Source organism: Mobula hypostoma, chromosome 22, assembly GCF_963921235.1.
Source record: "Mobula hypostoma chromosome 22, sMobHyp1.1, whole genome shotgun sequence".
Classification (NCBI taxonomy): domain Eukaryota; kingdom Metazoa; phylum Chordata; class Chondrichthyes; order Myliobatiformes; family Myliobatidae; genus Mobula; species Mobula hypostoma.
In genome coordinates, this window is record NC_086118.1 from 51,612,411 (window position 1) to 51,633,143 (window position 20,733).

A 20,733-nucleotide genomic window follows, 5' to 3' on the forward strand; every position below is an offset into this window, starting at 1 on the left:
AACGGTGCATTTCACTGTATGTTTCGATGTACATGTGTCAAATAAAGCTTATCTTCAATCTCTGGTTCCCCGTGACCTCTCTTCTGCCCTGCTGTTAGAGTGCTTTGTCAGCCTTTCGGCTAGCAGTTCCCAGCCTGTTCTATGACACGGACCCCCACCATTAACCAGGGGTCTGGGAACCCCTGTTTGCGACTCTCTTGGGGTGGAAGGCCAGAACGATTGTCCTGTGACACTGCAGCAGTACCTGCAGATCAGCTGGGCGCTGCAGCATTTTCCTGTGCTGTTGTCCCTTTCAGCAGTGGTTTGTTAGTGCATTAGCTTTGATCCCAGTTACATGATTGCGGGGAGAAAGGAATACTCAGCTCTTAATTACAGAGGTTATTGTGTGCCACCAAGTGAAGCGAGTTTATACAAAGCAGGAAATTAATCTGCACTCCTCCTCCTCTCAATCCACTGCTAATGAGCAGGATAGGCTTTTGACTATTACAGCTTTCTTTTCGATTCATTCTCATCCCAGACTGAAGTGGAAATTTCCCCTGGGTATCTGTAATGAACGGCAATAGCTGGCTTCTCTGCTGCTTCCAGATGGCATTTGTCGTTGTCCTCGCAGTTTCAGGATGTGGTGGAATGTGCATGGCTCGGGTGGCAGCCGGCAATACCGGAGGCAGTTTCCAGATTTCCGAGAGGGAATTCCGCAGCGTTCAGTCTGGGCCTAACCTGACATTCCAGTCTTCCTTTGTGTGCAGTTTTTCCTTGATTCTATCATACTTCCGTGAATCACTGCAAGAAAATGAACAGCCATCAGATTTCTGAACAATGAACCAGTCCATGAACTCTACCTCAGTACTGTTTGCTCTCTATTTCTACTTATGTAATTATATATATATATATATATATGTAAATATGTGTACATGTACACAAAAATATATATTTAGTTAAATATATAAATACATAAAATTTGTATAAATTAAATTTAAAGTGTGTGTGGTGTGTGTAAATATATATATATATATACATATACACACACACAGTATGTGGAAGTTTTAGGCGAATATGTATAGCTAGGGTGCCTAAGACTTTTGCACAGGTGTGCAGTTGTCAACATGAGACAAAGAGCGAGTTCTGTGAATCTGTGAGGAGCAAAAAGGATTTTGGGGATGGCGAGGGTAGAGCACCACGGGAGGGGTGTGGGACAGGTGGCAGAGAAGGAATACCGGGGCAGGATTTGCCACGGGTGCAGCCACACCCAGCCCTGGGACGCCAGGCAAGGGTCATTTGATTTCAAGCAACTGGTTCATCGCTCATTACGGAATCTCTCCCACTTCCTCCCCTTTTCCTGTCCCTTCCCACTCTCAGTCCACAATGGAGACCCATATCGGAATCAGGTTTATCATCACTCACGTATGTCATGATTTTGTTTCTATGGCAACAGTACAGTGCAGTACATAAAATTACTGCAGTACTGTGCAAAAAGTCTTAGGTACCCTGGCATGTGTCTAAGACTTTTGCACAGGACTATATATGTACAGTGTCTTATTGTAATTTAAAGCTTTTTATGTATTGCATTGTCCTGCTGCCTCATTTGGGAAAGTGGGGATGGTCAGCCATGGCTGGTGGCTGATCTAGCAGAAAGAAAACTGATCTCCTCCCTCTGTTGCCTTGCGGCTGTACCCACTCACGGGAAAGGCTTCGGGAGTGAACTGCGAGGAAAACTCCAGAGCTGGATGGAGTTCCTAAGTTGAGCTCAACGCTGACGGGCAACTCCTGCTTCGCTGCCAGTGCCAAACCGTATCGGTCTCTGCCGTTCCTTTCGATTCATCGGCTTCGTGGAGAGGGGGCACTTGCTGCACGGGCAACAGCTTGCTCTCCATATCGTACTTATCATTTGGGGAAGTGGGGGCTTAGACAGAAACGGGGACTACAGAAGGACTTACACCCATCAGGAGGATTGGCAGATGGAATGCAGTGTCAGGAAGTGTATGGTCACGCTCTTTGGTAGAAGGGATAAAAGCATGGACTATTTTCTAAATGGGGAGAAGATTCAAAAATCCAAGGTGCAAAGGGACTTGGGAGTCCTTGTGCGGGTTGCGTTGGTGGTGAGGAAGGCAAATGCAATGTTAGCATTCGTTTTGAGAGGACTGGAATATAAAATAAGGATGTGATGCTGAGGGCTTACAAGGCGCTGGTGAGGCCTTATTGTGAGCAGTTTTGGGCCCCTCATCTGAGAAATATGTGCTGACATTGGAGAGGTTCATGAGAATGATTCCAGGGATGAAAGGCTTATCATATGAAGACATAGCTTCAGAATAGAGAGATGACCATTTAGAATGGAGATGAGGAATTTGTTTAGCCAGACAATGGTGAATCTGTGGAATTTGTTGCCACAGGCAGCCGTGGAGGCCAATCTTTCTGTATATTTAAGGCAGAGGTTTATAGATGCTTGCTAAGTCAGGGCGTTAAAGGTTATGGGGAGTAGGCAGGAGAATGGGGCTGAGAGGGAAATGGATCAACCACGATCAAATGGTGGGACAGACTCGATGGGCCGAGTGGCCTAATTCTGGTATTACTCTGGCTTGCCTATTGTGTAGTCAGCTGGGATCCAACATCTGTGGGCAACCCCGACCAGTGGAGGGCTGCCCCAAAAACAACAGATTTCACATGTCACAAAAACAACATTCAACAATTATAGAGAACAAAGAAACATAAAAAAGTAATGTTGGAGGTTAAAGTATGGATCTGGAATAGAATGTGTAGAAAGAATCAGAGTCAGGTTTAATATCACCAGTACATGTTGTGAAATTTGTTAACTTTGTGGACGCAGTACAACGCTATACATGATACTATAGGGGAGAAAACGGAATTACAGTAAGTTTACAGCAGTGTATATTAAATAGTTAAATAAGTTGTGCAAAAACAAATAAAACAAAAGTAGGTAGTGTTCATGTGTTCAATGTCCATTCAGAAGTCGGATGGCAGAGGGGAAGAAGCTGTTCCTGAATCGTTGAGTGTGTGCCCTCAGGCTCCTGATGGTAACAGTGAGGAGGGGGCATGCCCTGGGTGCTGGAGGTCCTCAATAATGGATGTTATTTTTTTGAGGTATCACCTCCTGAAGATGTCCTGGACTCTACAGAGGCTCGTGCCTGTGATGGAGCTGACTAACTTTACAACTTCCTGCAGCTTACTTCGATCGTGTTTGGCAGTCCCCCCACCATACTAGATGGTGATGCAGCCAGGCAGAAATGCTCTCCACAGTACATCTGTAGAGGTTTTTGGGTGATTTAGATGACAAAACAAATCTTCTCAAATTGCTGCTACATCGATATGTTGGCACCACATTAGGTCCTCAGAGACATTGACACCCAGGATCTTGAAACTGCCCACTCTCCACTTCTGATCCGTCCTTGAGGGTTGGTTCATGTTCCCTCATCTTACTCTTCCTGAAGTCCACAATCAGCACTTTGGTCTTGCTGACGTTGAGTGCCAGGTTGTTGCTGCAGCCCCACTCCACTAGCTGGTATACCTGTACGCCCTCTCGTCTCCATCTGAGATTCTACCAACAGTGGTTGTATCAACAGCAAATTTATAGATGGAATTTGAGCTGTGCCTGACCACAGTCATGGTGTAGAGAGAGTAGAGCCCCCTGAGGTGCACCAGTGTTGATTGTCAGCGAAGCAGAGGTATTATTTCCAGTCCGCACAGATTGTGGTCTTCCAGAACATAACTACTGAAATAAATATTTAAGTAGAAGCATGGATTATAAAAAGTGGTTAGAAGTGTGTACAGTGCAATGGCTGAGGTAGTAGATAGAGGGTTGGAGGAGGGGGATGGAGACTGGAGTGGCTGATCTGCCACTGCCAATCTCATCATTCGTGAACCTCCTACCATTCTTTCACTTGTTGAATTATTGCCCTAATAAGACCATACCGGAGCAGAAGCAGGCCATTCGGCCCATCGAGTCTGCCCCGCCATTCAATCATGGGCTGATCCAATTCTTCCAGTCATCCCCACACCCCTGCCTTCTCCCCATACCCTTTGATGTCCTGGCTAATCAATTACCTATCTATCTCTGCCTTAAATGCACCCAATGACGGCCTCCACAGCTGCTCGTGGCAACAAATTCCACAGATTTACCACCCTCTGACTAAAGTAATTTCTCCGCATCTCAACTCTAAAAGGATGGCCTTCAATCCTGAAGTCGTGCCTTCTCGTCCCAGGTAGGAAATAATTTTGCCATATCTAATCTGTTCAGGCCTTTTAACATTTGGAATGTTTCTATGAGATCCCCCCTCATTCTCCTGAGCTCCAGGGAATACAGCCCAAGAGTTGCCAGACATTCCTCATATGGTAATCCCTTCATTCCTGGAATCATTCTCGTGAATCTTCTCTGAACCCTCTCCAATGTCAGTATATCCTTTCTAAGATAAGTAGCCCAAAAATGCACACAATACTCCAAATGTGGTCTCAGGAATGCCTTATAAAACCTCAACATCCCTGCTCATATATTCTATACCTCTAGAAATGAATGTCAACATTGCATTTGCCTTCTTCACCACTGACTCAACCTGGAGGTTAATCTTTAGGGTATCCTGCTCGAGGACTCCCAAGTCCCTTTGCATCTCTGCATTTTGAATTCTCTCCCCATCTAAATAATAGTCTGCCCGTAACACTACCCATGATTAAACTCATGCCATACAGACTGTATCTAGTCCTTAATGAAAACCATGAAGCATTTTATTTGAATTACTGGAAGCATTTAAGTTACTGTCTGCAAGTTGGGCCATTCATAATCTGACGATGAGAGTGCGCTGTGGGAGGTTTCTGGAGATCGAGATCAGTTGAGTTATTGGGAACGAAAGAGCGCACAAAAGGGTGGTCTGTGCACTGGTAAAGCTTGTCAGGAGTTAACATGAACAAGCTGAATTTCTTTAGCTGCCTGAGGAAGTAGGAGTCGTCGGTGAGCTTGCTTGGTCGTGGCGTTAACATGGTTGGATCAGGTCGGGATGTTCACACCTATAACTTAAAACTTCTTACCAAGTTTTATAGCCCCATGTGATAGTTCCCCCAAGGCTGCGTGGGGTGGTGACCTCTGACCCAGGGAGCTCCCTTTCTCCACACCCGGCGGGGATGGGGCAGTAACCGCTCTTTGTCCTTACGGATTCCAGGCTGTACGACGTTGGGGGACAGCGGACGGAGCGGAGGAAATGGATTAGCTGCTTCGAGGACGTGAGAGCGGTGCTCTTCGTGGCGGCCTTGAGCGGATACGACATGTCGCTGCTGGAGGAGCCATCCGTGGTAACGTTCTTTGTCAGGAATCTGCCTGTAGCCTGGTTCAAAGTTCAAAGTGAACTTATTGTACGTATGCTACTGTGCAAAGTTCATAGGCACACTGATGTATAGTTAGGGTGCGTAAGACTTTTGCACAGTACTGCAGTAATTTTATGTATCGCACTGTACTGCTGCCACAACAAAAACACGTTTCATGACATATGTGAGTGATGATAAACCTGATTCTGATTATGGGTCTCTATTGTGGACTGAGAGTGGGAAGGGGGCAAGGGAGAAGGGAATCATGGTTGGGAAAAGGGGAAGGGGGCAGGAAGCACTGGAGAGATATTCTGTAGTGATCGATAAACCATTTGTTTGGCATCAAATGACCTTGCCCGGTGTCTCAGGGCTGGGTGTGTCTGCACTTAAGCTTTAGTGATTAGTTCCTCCCTCTGATCAGTCTGTCCACTGGGGTTCAGTCTCTTCCCCCCATCCCAGTGCCCAGCTTCTGTCCCTCTGGCTTGGGGGAGGCCCGCCTCCCCTTATCTGTCAGTTCCATCACAAGGTCATAGAAGCAGGCCAAAAAATTATACAGCCCTATGTATTACAGTAATTCAGCTCTGTGACTGTATGCCCACTTCCTGCACAGACAGAATTAACACGCACAAAATGCTGCAGGAACTCAGCAGGTCAGGCAGCATCTGTGGAAAAGCATGAAGAGTCGTCGTTTCGGGCCGAGACCCTTCTTCAGCACGGGAAGATGCCGGAATAGGTGGGAGGAAGGAGGATAGCTGGACGGCGATAGGTGAAGCCAGGTGGGTGGGAAAGGTTAAAGGACCGGAGGTGAAAGAATCTGATAGGGGAGGAGAGTGGACCTCAGGAGAAGGGGAAGGATGAGGGGCATCCGGCGGAGGGGGTGAAGAATTAAGAGGCCAGCGAGGGGAATAGAAGAAGGGGGAAGAGAGAAGAAAGTAAATTACCGGAGGGAGAAATTGATGTTCCTGCCACCAGTTTGGAGGCTGACTAGACAGGATATGAGGTATTGCTTCTCCACACTGAGCGTGGCCCCATCGGGACAAAAGAGGAGGCCGGGGACCGACATGTCGGGATGGGAATGGGGCGGGGAATTAAAATGGTTGGCCGTGTAGGATTACTCTTCCTAGTCGGCATACGTTGGGTAGTTGCTCTGCAAGTGACTTCCGTTCAGATTGCGAGGGCAGCCCTGAATTCCCAGCCGCCTTTCGCTCTAATCCTGCAGCACACTCCCGCTCTGACCTGTTGTATCTGTTCAACACCTCGTCGTCCCACTGGACCAGTGGCAGGTACGGGGCCTGGAAGGTGCCCGCAGGCGACAACGGCTGAGCTGCTGATCTGAAAGAGGAGCTTTTGAAAAGAGCTGAACCTGAATTTCTGTAGCACCTGTCACATGTACCCAAGGGTGTTGGTGCGGAGGAGCAACACCTCATATTCCGAGTGGGTAGCCTCCAACCTGACGGCATGAACATCCCCCTCACCCGCCAGCTTGTTCTGCTTCCCCTCCCCCCAACTTATTCTGGCTTCTTCCCCCCTCCCTCTCCAGTCCTGGTGAAGGGCTTCGGCCCAAAACTTCGCCTGTTTGTTCCTTTCTAGAGTTCCTCCGGCATTGTGTGTGTGTTAGCCAGAGGAAGTACTGTTTTCTTTAGACGTATCGTGATGTGGCGGAGGAACATTGGAACCTGCAGGGTTTGATATCGAATCAAACTATTTCTGCTGTGTGCTCCTTTTCTTCCCACAATTATGCGCTGTTTTAATGGGCTGTTTTAATTTTATTTTTTCCACCTTATCACAGACTTTCCCCACCCCCCGTATTCTCCCCCTGCCCAATTTACACGTCCATTTCTAATGAAAAGTCCCCGAAGGCTGACTGTCTCTCTCTGCACTGAGGCTGTCTGATTTGCCAAAGCCTTCCAGTCTCCTGTCTCTCCTTCAAATGCCGATTTTGCGCCTGTGACCCACCTGCTCCGGTCTCCCTGTTCTGGCACCGCTTCTACTCTACCCTGTTTATTGGGTTGACTCGCTCGGCTTGCTTTTCCCACCCAGCAGCAACGCTTTGAACTCCTCGCCGTCACATTTCATCTCCCACCTGTCCGCCCCTTCCTGCAGCTCTTTGTAGTCAGCTTCAATACACCTCGCTGCTCACCACTCCTCCCAGCTTTGTGTCATCGTTGAATCATTAGAAAATTCATGATGCTGAGAGGGGACTGCTCAGCCCATCGTTTCCCGTGCTGATGGAGAGAGATCTCTCTGTCTAATCCTGCCCTTCCCGGCTCTGGCTCCGTAACCGTGTTTAAATGCTCCCTATTTAAATAGCCTAGCGGTTAGTACGACACTTCACAGAGCCAGTTGCAAAGGTCGGGGTTCGATTCCCGCCACTGTCCGTAAGGAGTTTGTACGTTCTCCCTGTGACCGTGTGGGTTTCCTCCGGGTGCTCGGGTTTCCTCCCACAGTCCAAAGTTAGGGTTAGTGGGTTGAGGGTGTGCTATATTGACATCGGAAGCCTGGCAACACTTGCGGGCAGTGCCCGGCAAAATCCTTACTGAATTGATTTGATTTGACACAAGCTATGCATTTCCATGTACGGTCACATGACAAAGTTAATCTTTGTGACACAGGGCCATTCAGCCCATCTGGTCTGTGCTAGCTTACCTGCTATTTTCCTTATAACCCTGCAGGTCATGGCTGGTTGTCCTGTTTAAATGTGGAGGGGGTTTACTGCTCCCTTGGGCAGTGAGTTCCGGGGCCCCCGGGTAGAAATATTTTACCTCTGTTGCTTTTGCCAATTACTCTGCCCCTGCTTTTTGGCATCACTGGTAATGCGAGGGAGTTACGTCCCTACCAAAGGAGGGGTAAGGCATTCCTCCCTCCTCTAGTCTGCAGGTCCCCCCTCCCCCCCGGGCAGGGTGTAGCACCTGCTTAGCCCCCCCTCACCTCCCGATCAGGGTGACATGAAGCCATGGGGTCAGGTGGTGGATGGTTGTATGAGCAGCTGGTGCAGATCACAAGTCCTGGTTATGTGACTACTGACACCAGGCAGACAATCTCTGACGAGTATCAATAATGGCTGGGGTCACCCCTCTTGTAAAGACACTGCCCAGAAGAAGACAATGGCAAACCACTTCTGTAGAAAATTTTCCCAAGAACAATCATGGTTATCACCCACTTCATATGACACAGCACATAATGATGTCATATGACACGGCACATAATGATGTCATATGACATGGCACATAATGATGTCATACGACATGGCACATAATAATGATGTCATACGACACAGCACATAATGATGTCATACGACGGCACATAATAATGTCATATGACACGGCACATAATGATGATGATGATATGATGGTTGTACAGGAAGAAGGTCCCTCACCTTCATTCACAGCTCTATAGGAGGGTAGGATTAGAACAGAGTTCCCAACCCTTTTTTATGTCATGGACCCCTCCCATTAACCGAAGGGTGCATTGCACCCCAGATTGGGAACCCCTAGATTAGAATATTCTTAGTGTAGATTGAAAGACTGGCAGGACATCATGGGCCAGAGGGCCTGTACTGTGCTGTGGTGTTCTATGTTCTCATCTCTCTTCCTAATTTCAGAATACTCTTCAGAACTAAAAGCCGTCTCTGTTATCAGGATACAATTAAGTGACGTACATTTCTGAAGCCGTTTTCCACGGCTGACTGTAAACTCCAGGCAAGACTCTGTGTGGCTGCCTGAGTTCAGGAGACACTCTGGTGATGTGACTCTAACCTCTCCTTCTCTCTCTCTATACCTTCCCTCCATTCCAGAACCGGCTGCAGGAGAGTTTGAGGCTCTTTTCCTCCATCTGCAACAACATCTTCTTCAGGAACACCTCCATGGTAGGTCACCTTCATGAGAAATTGATCACGTCCATGCAAATAACTCAGGTCGATAAATGAAAAGAGGACAATGTGGAAACACTCAGCAGGCCAGGCAGCATCTGTGGAGAGAGGAACTGTGGGCGACCTTACATTGAGAAGAGGAAGAGGGGAGTGGGTGAATGAGTGAGATTGCTCTCCAGAGCTGTGGGTGCCGTGGTACTGTGGTGGCTAGTGTAACACTTCACAGCACCGGCGAACTGGGCTCAGTTCCCACCGTGCTCTGTAAGGAGTTCCCTGTGCCCGAGTGGGTTTCCTCTGAGTGCCTCGGACTCCCCCCCACATTCCAAAGACGTACAGTTAGGGTGTGGGATAGTAAGTTGCGGGCATGCTACATTGGCGCAGGAAGCGTGGCAACGCTTGTGGGCTGCCCCCAGCATAATCCTCGGACTGTGTTGGTCATTGACACAAATGACGTACAGTGTCACTCACAACACGCTGGAGGAACTCAGCAGGTCGGGCAGCATCCGTGGAAACGATGAATCAACGTTTTGGGCCGGAACCCTTCGTCAGGTTCTGGCCCGAAATGTTAACTCATCGTTTCCATGGATGCTGCGTGACCTGCTGAGTTCCTCCAGCGTGTTGTGAGTGTTGCTTTGACCCCAGCGTCTGCAGATTATTTTGTATTTATGATGTACAGTATTTCACGTTATGTTTCATAGAAACATAGAAAATAGATGCAGGAGTAGGCCATTCGGCCCTTCGAGCCTGCACCGCCATTCAGTATGATCATGGCTGATCATCCAACTCAGAACCCTGTACCTGCCTTCTCTCCATACCCCCCGATCCCTTTAGCCACAAGGGCCATATCTAACTCCCTCTTAAATATAGCCAATGAACTGGCCTCAACAGTTTCCTGTGGCAGAGAATTCCACAGATTCACCACTCTCTGTGAGAAGAAGTTTTTCCTCATCTCGGTCCTAAAAGGCTTCCCCTTTATCCTCAAACTGTGACCCCTTGTTCTGGACTTCCCCAACATCGGGAACAATCTTCCTGCATCTAGCCTGTCCAATTCCTTTAGAATTTTATACGTTTCAATCAGATCCCCCCTCAATCTTCTAAATTCCAGAGAGTATAAGCCTAGTTGATCCAGTCTTTCATCATATGAAAGTCCTGCCATCCCAGGAATCAATCTGGTGAACCTTCTTTGTACTCCCTCTATGGCAAGAATGTCTTTCCTCAGATTAGGGGACCAAAACTGCACACAATACTCCAGGTGTGGTCTCACCAAGGCCTTGTACAACTGCAGTAGAACCTCCCTGCTCCTGTACTCGAATCCTCTTGCTATGAATGCCAGCATACCATTCGCCTGTTTCACCGCCTGCTGTACCTGCATGCCCACTTTCAATGACTGGTGTACAATGACACCCAGGTCTTGTTACACCTCCCCTTTTCCACCAGGTACAGGACTGTGTGGAAGTCCTAGGCACATACAGTATTTAGCTCAGGTGCCTCAGACTTTTGTGTAATACCTAGTAATTTTATGCCTTGCACTGTACTGCTGCCGCAAAGAGAAAAAGCAAATTTCATGACGTGTGTGAGTGAAGACAAACCTGATTCTGATATGAGTCCCAATGTAGACTGAGAGTGGGAAGGGGGACAGGGAGAGGGGAGTCCTGGTTGGGGAAAAAGGGGAGGGAGGTGAGAGAGTGAGAGACATTCTGAAATGATCAATAAACCGATTGTTTGGAATCAAATGACCTTGCCCGGTGTCTCAGGGCTGGGTGTCTCACACCCCTCCTACGGAACGCCTCCCTCGCCGTTCCCCACATCCTTTGCTCCCACCAGATTTACACACTTGCTGTCCGCTCCAGGTTGACAAATACAGTGCTGTGTAAAAGTCTTAGGCACCCTAGCTATATATACGTGCCTGAGACTATTGTACAGTACTGTACATGTGACAAGTAATTCTAATCTCTAAATCTTTAATTCAGTGGGTTATTTCCCTCCAGAGATATTGTCCTCTGTAGTTTATTATCTTCCAGCATCTGCGGGATCTCTTGTGTTTCAGAGATGTAGGAAACCGTTTTCACCTGAAGTCTGTGACTATTTGCTGCGTTCGGCTGATTGCAGTTCTGTTGTGGGGATGCCTTGTTGGTGTCAGAGGCATGGTGACGCTCGCAGGCTGCTCCCAACGCAGTCCTGGTGTCGTGTTGATCATCACACTTCTCTGTCTGTTTCCGTGGACATCTTTGAGCTGGAGAGAAGAGAGGGGAGGGGAGAGGGGATGTTGGGGCCAGGAGAAGAGCCACCTTTTGTCCAGACCTGATGTCTCCTCAGACCTGTGGTGAGGTGGTTTATTGTGTAAAACAGAAGATGTGGTAGTCCACAGCCTGTGTCATATGCTCCTTCCAATGCATGAGTTTGCTCTAGTAGATGCAAGTGGGCAGCGTCTCTGGTCTGGGAGCAGCTGGGGAACAGTCTGGTCTGGGAGTAGGTGGGGAGCGTCTCTGACCTGGGAGCCGTCTCTGGTCTGGGAGCCGTCTCTGGTCTGGGAGCCAGTGGGGAGCCGTCTGTAGTCTGGGAGCAGCTGGGGAACAGTCTGGTCTGGGAGTAGGTGGGGAGCGTCTCTGACCTGGGAGCCGTCTCTGGTCTGGGAGCCAGTGGGGAGCGTCTCTAGTCTGGGAGTAGGTGGGGAACCGTCTGGTCTGAGAGTCAGTGGGGAGCCGTCTGGTCTGAGAGTAGGTGGGGAGCGTCTCTGGTCTGGGAGTAGGTGGGGAGCGTCTCTGGTCTGGGAGTAGGTGGGGAGCGTCTCTGGTCTGGGAGCTGGACAAGAGGAGGGAGATGTAACTTGTGGGCGGAATGGTGAGGGAACTGGATAGGTGATGGAAGAGGCTGTGAGGAGACGTCAGGATCAGATAATCTTTATTTGTCACACGTACATCGAAACGTGCAGTGAAATATGCCATTTGCATCAAATCAAATCAGCAAAGATGTGCTGGGTAGCTGCCCACAATTGTCACTACGCTTTCAGCAGCAACAAAGCATGCCCACAACTCACTAACCCTGTCCTTAACTGTACGCCTTTGGACTGTGGGAGGAAACCGGAGCACCCAGAGGAAACACACGGTCACAAAGAGAGCGTACAAACCTCTTACAGACAGCAGCGGAACTGAACCTGGCTGTAATAGTGTTACCCTACCATGACCATGGCCTTAACATCCACAAAGGGAAAACTAAAGTCCTCAATATCACTCAGCCTGCAGCGGTCAAATCGATCTGAGGGAAAAGTCCAGTTGAGTAGATAGAAGCTTTCACCTACCTAGGTAGTGCCATTGCTGGCCAGGGCCTCATCGATGCGAATGTCAAGGAAAGGACTGGCAAAGCTAAGCCAGCTTTCATCCAGCTCAAGAGCTCCGATGCTCCAGGGAAACGTCGCAATTCACTAAGATCTGACTGTCCGACTCCAGCGTGAAGTCAGTTCTGTGCGGGGCGGGGAGGATGGCAGAGACTGTCATCAGGGAGGTGTAGGCCTTTCTCAACAGCTGCCTGAGAAAAATCCTCCGGATCTCTGGCCCGAAGTTATCAGCAGGACGGATCTACGTTGTGTCAGCCAAGCACCAACATCACCGGGGGAAACGTTATCATGGAATCCCCAGGGAAAGCTGGAGAGACTGGGCAAAGAACGCCTGGCGACACGAACTTGAGGCTGACGCCAAGAAGATGGACTACAGCTGGGGGGCAACTTAAGAAGGCTGGCGCGGGATAGAGGACCATGGTGAGCCGCTGTCGGCAGCCTGTGCCCCAGTCGGGGTGATGGTCTCACCAACAACTGACTGCACCCCTTACTTAATAAGTTCCTGTAACCCTCCACCATAGTCATAGTCATACTTTATTGATCCCGGGGGAAATTGGTTTTTGTTACAGTTGCACCATAAATAATAAATAGTAATAGAACCATAAGTAGTTAAATAGTAATATGTAAATTATGCCAGTAAATTATGAAATAAGTCCAGGTCCAGCCTATTGGCTCAGGGTATCTGACCCTCCAAGGGAGGAGTTGTAAAGTTTGATGGCCACAGGCAGGAATGACTTCCTATGACGCTCTGTGTTGCAGCTCGGAGGAATGAGTCTCTGGCTGAATGTACTCCTGTGCCCACCCAGTACATTATGTAGTGGATGGGAGACATTGTCCAAGATGGCATGCAACTTAGACAGCATCCTCTTTTCAGACACCACCGTGAGAGAGTCCAGTTCCATCCCCACAACATCACTGGCCTTACGAATGAGTTTGTTGATTCTGTTGGTGTCTGCTACCCTCAGCCTGCTGCCCCAGCACACAACAGCAAACATGATATCACTGGCCACCACAGACTCGTAGAACATCCTCAGCATCGTTCGGCAGATGTTAAAGGACCTCAGTCTCCTCAGGAAATAGAGATGGCTCTGACCCTTCTTGTAGACAGCCTCAGTGTTCTTTGACCCGTCCAGTTTATTGTCAATTCGTATCCCCAGGTATCTGTCATCATTACCAAGGGTAATGACTGTAGAATTTCACTTACTTAATTGGCAGGGGAGGTTACTGAAAGAATTGCGATGTCTCTGTGACCCAGCATGGACTCAGTGGGCTCCTGTGTCGTAAGGAAGGCCAGAACAAGAGTTGAGTCTGTCGGTTGAAAGGGGCAGGGATCCGGTGAGAGGTACAGCCGGCTGATGGTGCCACAGAGAGGGAGGTATTGCTGGGAGGCGAGGGAACACGGTGCTGTGGGGCTCCCGAGGACCGAGTGGGTGGATGTGCTCTCTCGGAGGGGATGGAGTCGGGGATTGCTGGGCCCTGGGAAGGGCGAGGTGAGGAAACGCCAGGGGAACGAGTTAGGGGACAATTCGAAGGCGGCAGCCGTGGTCTGAACGGAGAATGGCAAGCGGAAGGTGGTGGCTCGCGAGGGCCAGGAAGTTCCACAATACGGGAAGGTGGGGATAGAGAGGAGGAGAAATGAGACGAGCAGGTTTTGAAAAATGCTGGTTGCCTTGGCAAAGTCTCCCCCATGCCCGAGGAATTATTCTGAAACCTCCTCTCATCGTGAAAGTTATTTTCAGCCTGTCCACCTCTGACCTCTAATTATTTCAGTTCTGCTCATTACCAGCGCTATCTGACATTTGTAATTAAAAAGCAGAAAATAACTGGTGACAAATGGTCAGCTCTGTCATGCTTGACAATTCTACTTAACGTTATTGTCCACTTAATAGATTCATTTAGTAAGTTTTATTTTGTTCCCTGATATGGGTTGCTTACTGACACTCCTGGGGTCAGCCTGTTACACCCCTCATGTTGTACATTCAAGAGCCATGACTCTGTCAGGGGGTCCCTCGCACCCCCGTTCTCAAGCTAACAAGTCATGTCAGTGAAGAACTGAATTATTCATGATAAAATTCCAGAACATCAAACCACAAAACTCAATTCAGTGTGCAATGTGGAATTTAGGGACTGGGATTAATTTAATTCCTAATATTATTTGAGATATCAGAAGCTAACATGTTTGCTTTTATAATGAAATGCTTTGTTTAGATTTTGTTCCTGAATAAGATTGATTTGTTTCAAGAGAAGATTCTGCACTCGGGGAGACACCTGCGGCTGTATTTCACACAATACAGAGGTACGTGGGTGTGCTTGGCAATCGCAATCTCTCCCTCTCCCTCTCGGTCTCCTTCACATCTGCTTTTATCTTTCTATTGATCTCCCTCTTTCTATCCCTCCTTCCCACTCTCTTTCTCTCTCCTCTTTCTCTGTCTTTCTCTCTCTCTCTCTCTCCCCCTTACCCCCTCACTCACTATCTTTCCGTCACTGTTTCACTATCTTTTTCTCTGTCGTTCTCTGTCGTTCTCTCTCCTTTGTATCTCTCTCTGCCTTTTCTGTCTCTCCCTCACTTTCCCTCCCCCTCCCTTCCCCTTCCCCCTCCCCTTCTCTCCCTTACCCTTCCCCTCTCTCGCTTCCCCTTCCCCCCTCTCCCTTCCCCCGTCTCACTTCCCCTTCCCCCTCTCGCTTCCCCTTCCCCATCTCTCTTACCCTTCCCCTCTCTCGCTTCCCCTTCCCCCTTCTCGCTTCCCCTTCCCCTCTCTCGCTTCCCCTTCCCCCTTCTCGCTTCCCCTTCCCCCTTTCTCCCTTTCCCCTCCCCCTCTCTCCCTTTCCCCTCCCCCTCTCTCCCTTCCCCCTCTCTCCCTTCCCCTCCCCCTCTCTCCCTTCCCCCTCTCTCCCTTCCCCCTCTCTCCCTACCCCCTCTCTCCCCTTCCTCCTCTCTCCCTTCCCCCTCTCTCCCTTCCCCCCTCTCCCCACCCCCTCTCTCCCTTCCCCCTCTCTCCCTTCCCCCTCTCTCCCTTCCCCTCCCCCTCTCTCCCTTCCCCCTCTCTCCCTACCCCCTCTCTCCCCTTCCTCCTCTCTCCCTACCCCTCTCTCCCACCCCTCTCTCTCCGTACCCCCTCTCTCCCTACCCCTCTCTCCCCACCCCCTCTCTCCGTACCCCCTCTCTCCCCTTCCTCCTCTGTCTGTTCATCTGATGAAGGGTCTCAGCCTGAACCGTAGATTCCTCTCCATTGGTGCTGCCTGGCCTGCTGAGTTCCTCCTGCATCTCATGTGCTTCACTCTCGACTTACAGCATCTGCAGAATATCTTCTGTTTGAGATAATCTTGTTGCACGAGGCAGCGCAAGGGAGAAGTAGTAAAAATGCAGTGTATGCACGTCAGGCATTACAGAAGAAATGCAATGCGGGCAGACAGCACAATCACCAGCTAGGTGGTGAGGTCAGGGGTTTGGGGAGAACAAAATGAGGCTCGTGTAGGAAAGGCTGCTTGCTGGTCAGCACGGGCTCAATGGGCCGAAGAGCCTCTTTCTGTGCTGAACAACTCCATGATTCTAGCACAGAGATCTGAGGGTTGAAGAGTTTACTGAAATAATGAGGAACAAGTCCACAGGATGGTTTAGAAAAGCAGTTCCCACATTCTCCTCACTTTGTGGCTGAAAACATTTAAACCCACATTGAGAGCAGCAGTGACATCCGGGACAGCACAGCCGGTTTGCTGGGGAAGAATATAAAAGCATTGATAATGGATTTTGATGGAAAACGGCCATCAGTTTTGTGTAATTCTCCAGTCTATCTCCTCGGTGGATTGATGGCGGTATCAGTTCAGAGATCTCAGCTGCTCCCTACCACCCCTGGCTGTGTAGTCCAATCAGTCCAATTGGCCAGCGCTGCGCGGGCAGGGATGGCATTGCTGTGGTGCCCGCCACAGTCCGAAGCATTCCGGCGTATTCTGCAGCCAGTTCTTCCACATTGCACATTTAGTCGGAGACGTAATGTAAAGATTTTTACTCCTCCTGTATGTAAGTAATAAAGTCAATTCAATTCAAACATGCCGTTAACCCTTGCAGACCTGGTTTACCCAGCCAGCAAGGATTCGATAACCACTTTGTTCCTTCATTAAGTGCCGTGTCGTGTGACGTGGGCGATCTCGGTCTTTCCATGACCATGATTGTTCTTGGCAGTGGTTTGCCATCGTCTTCTTCTGGGCAGTGTCTTTACAAGGCAGGTGACCCCAGCCGTTATCAAAACTCTTCTCTGGTTTTCTGCCTCAACTTTCCTCAAAACACCTGAGGTTAAGCACGCTTGTGTTGGCTGTTTCCGCCCTGGGGAAGTGTCTCTGGCTATGCACTCGATCCATGCCTCTTTGACCTCTGTCTCGCCCCTTTCAGCTGCAGACGTTAAGCTGCCGGGGTGGCGGGGTCGCTCAACAGCGCAACGTGTTACCGTGCCAGCCGTCCGGGTTCAACTCCCACTGCTGCCTCTGAAGAGTTCTCCTCGTCCTCCCCGTGACCGCTCGCGGGGTTCCTCCGGGTGCTCCCGTTTCCTCCCACTCCGCGTGGTTAGTGAGGCGTGACGCCCAAAATGTGGCCACGCTTCCAGGCTGCCCGCAGCACACCCTCGGACCGTGCTGGTCCCTGGCACAGACAACGCATTTCACTGTGTTTTGATGCTATGTCGTGCATCTGACAAATAATCTCTACAATCTCTTTGCATCTTTAAAAAAATATCTTCCCCAAATACGTCACGGTCTGTTCTCAGCCCTCGCTTCCGTGACCTTTAGCTAATACACCCACTTTCCAGGAGCTGTTTCAGACAGATCATCCCCTCGCCTGGGGGGCAGGTGTTTGCTACCCCTCGTGACCTGTGTCCCCTTTCACCCATCCAGCTCATGTCCTGGTGGAGATGCTCAGAGACCCACCATCACTTGCCAGAACCTCCTCCCCTTTTAAATGATTGCCCCCTCCCTGGTATCTTGCCCCCTTGTGAAAAAAAACTCTCCCAGTGGTGTCAGTACCTCAGCATCAGCCCATATTTCCCAAACAAGAGAAAATCTGCAGATGCTGCAAATCCAAAGCAACACACATGAGACGCTGGAGGAACTCAGCAGGCCAGGCAGCATCGATGGAAAAGAGTACAGTTGACATTTCGGGCCGAGACCCTTCATCAGGATGGTATTGGTTATTGGTTTATATTGTCACACGTATCGAGATACAATGAAAAGTTTGGCTTGTGTACTATTCATACGGACGTAGACAAGAGCACGTGCACTGCACCCCACCCCCTCGCCGGTCAACGTATTGGTAAGGTTGCCATGACACCCTGTCACGTGACTGTATCTCCTCCCTGTATTCCGACTCATCGTTATTTGAGACACGGCCCACTGCGGTGTTTTAGGGTCACCCGGACCATCAGGGTTGGGGTCTCCGCAGACTTTGAGACTTTGGGAGTTAGAGACACCAGCATGGGAGGGGAGGTTTCAACAACGATCATTTGGCCAAGTCTGTAGGCTTTGTGAAACACCCTCACCTATGGGTGATGCCAGTGTAGAGCTTCCCAGGCTCCCAGTACTAGCCAGTTATTACCTAGAAGAGCAGGCCATTCAGCCTATCTTATACATACTGGTGCTTATGTTGTACATTAGAAATGTCAGTCTCCTCTTCACATCACACAACACATCCATTTTTGCAAAATGCACTGGCTACCGCTCGTCACCCAAAGCCACGTCTCTCCCCTGGACAGGAGTTAGCAGAAAGCTGTACAGCACTGAAAGCAGGCTCTTCGGCCCTTCTCTTCCATGCTGACCGAGCTGCCTCACTGTGCTGGTCCTACTTGCCTGTGGCAACATGCACAGTGCCGGCGGGACTCAGGGGGTGAGGTGGTGTCTGTGGGAGGAAGTGGGCAGTCAACGCTTAGGGTCGAGGCCTTTCATTTGTCTCAACCCTAAAGGTCGACTGTCCACTTCCCTCCACGGATGCCGCCTGCCCTGCAGAGTTCCTCGGGCTCCAGATTCCAGCATCTTCTGTCCCCATCGTCCCAGTGTTTGGACCCTGGCACTCTACACTTCTACCTGTATTTGGTGTGGACATTTGGCCCGTCCACACCAGTTTGCCCCTGGTGTAGTCAGGTGGCCAATACCTGCAGTGTTGTGAGGTGACCAGGTCCAGCAGTGGACTTGGTTTCTGCCGCACCAGCCTTCAGTGCAGAACAGGGGTTCCCGACCTGGGGTCTATATTGGTCAATGGCAAAGACAAGGTTGGGAACCCCTGGTCTGGAACTTCCCCCTCCCGGGTTTGGGTCGGCGGGGGAAGTGGAAGTCTCGATCGGCTGCCAGTGACTGGTCTTATTCCTGCCTCCCTCCCTCGCCCGCCCAGGTGCCAACTGCGACGTGGATTCAGCTGCCCGGTACATCGCCAGTCAGTTCCTGTTGCTGAACCGGAACCCGGCCAAGCTGGTGTACCACCACTTCACCACGGCCACCGACACCTCCAACATCCAGGTGGTCTTCCAGGTGGTGATCGACACCATCGTGAAGGAGAACCTGGAAGCTGTCTCCCTGCTTTGATCCGCAGACGCCCTGTCCACCAGGGTGGCGGTCACTCCCCCCACCACCAGCACCACTGGACGAGGCAGAAGGTCAGAGGCTGCACTGAGTGAACGGTTCACGGGACACGCTGTGGAAAGGCAAGCCATGCAGGAGAAACGATGGGGCTTTGAAATCTCTGTGCTTCAATTACACTCCCCACCCCCCCTCCGGGCTGGACAACTATGAAGGATATTTAAAACCTGCACCCTCCCTTCGAGGAGGAGGCCCTGAGGACCCGATCCAGTCCCAAGAAAGTGAATACATTTTTAAATCTCTCCATCAGCACCATTTCTGCTTCCAGTCCCTGAGGATATGGGCAGGGATGCAAGACACCAAGAGGGGAGGGTCCCCTTGACCTTTCTGCAGGTTAATAGTCCAAATGAAGCTTCTTCAGATTCGGCCTGAGAGTAAAACGGACCGGCCCACCAGGTCTAGCAGTCGACGCCGCACGAGAGCCAGGCTCCTCTGATCGGTACAATCCCGCGGCCGGCCGAGCCTGTTCAGGGGTGCAGCTGTCTCTCCACGCCTCTCCCGGCTTCTGCTGGCTGTGCATTCTTTTCTTTTTTTAAAAAAGAGAAAAGTTTTGTTTAAACATTTCTGATGAAGCTTTGCGTTTTGTTGCCTTGATGTTCCTCAACGAGAAGGAAGTTGCACTGGTTCCGTGTTCGGAATAAAGCACAGTTAAAAGCCCCAGTGTCCTGTCCGCGTCCTGCTGTTTCACAGTAAAGGAATGGGTGGCGCGGTAGTGTAGCAGTGACCGTGCGCCAGTGGCCGGTGTCCAATTCCGACTGCTGGAAGGAGTTCCCACAATCCCCTCGAGACCATGTGGGCTCCCTCCCACATACGGGTCAGTAAGGTAATTGGTCACGTGGGTGTAATTAGGCAGCACGGGCTCGTGGGCCAGAACGGCCTGTCACCGAGCTGTAACACTAAATTAAGTAAAACATATGAACATTTATCATACAAACCTGGCATACCTAGGAAAGGAAAAAAAACTGAAGTCCAATAAAGTCTTGTTTCTGACTGTTCTGGAAAGATCTGGTTTGAAATCCTTTGTTCCAAAAATCTTCTGTTTTCAGCACGGTAGCGTAACACCATTACACCCCAGCGATCGCGGATCAGTTCTATCCCCACCGCAGTGCGAACTTTTTCCCCGTGTGGCTCTCCTCCCACGTTCCAAAGGCGTAGGGCTTGAATCAACAGTTGATGCTTCGAGCCGAGACCCTTCATCAGGACTGGAAAGGAAGGAGGAAGAAGGTGTGGAAGGAGAATGGTCAACGTCGATTCGATCTGATGCCTCCAGACCATAGATTCCGCCTTCTCCTACTCTGGTTCCGACATCCTTGGGACACTGACCGACGGAGAATTCCCTGCGGCTGCCAGCTCCACCTTCAGGCCAAGAACTTTCTCATTGGTGCTGGGCCCTTGAGGTCCCCTTCCCCGACCTGCTGGGTGCTCAGAGCTGCCATCTTCCTCCCGCCCTTCCTTCCGTGAACATGCCAACTCTCCCCCTCCTCTGGTGCCACCAACTCTCTGACCCCAGCACTAATCCATCCTGTATCTTCACCATCCCCTCCGACCCTCTCCTCTCTGAGGTGAAACATTCTGTCCTCAGCAAGGGCCTTGGCTTTGTCTCCCTTTAACC

At 50.1% G+C, this 20,733-nt stretch overlaps 1 protein-coding gene across 2 annotated transcripts in view; it reads left to right on the plus strand.

Annotated features, from left to right (window-relative positions):
* The window catches only part of gnav1 (guanine nucleotide binding protein (G protein) alpha v1), a 122,880-nt gene extending 102,763 nt beyond the window's left edge, over positions 1–20,117 (plus strand). The window contains exons 5-8 of one of the 2 annotated variants that reach the window (XM_063030562.1): positions 5,163–5,292; positions 9,098–9,169; positions 14,715–14,802; positions 18,877–20,117. In XM_063030562.1, coding sequence (XP_062886632.1) covers positions 5,163–5,292; positions 9,098–9,169; positions 14,715–14,802; positions 18,877–19,067 — 481 coding nt within the window. In that variant the 3' untranslated portion in view covers positions 19,068–20,117. The remainder of the gene's footprint in view (positions 1–5,162; positions 5,293–9,097; positions 9,170–14,714; positions 14,803–18,876) is intronic. The other variant, XM_063030561.1, reaches the window with a different exon arrangement.
* Positions 20,118–20,733: the final 616 nt, after the last annotated feature.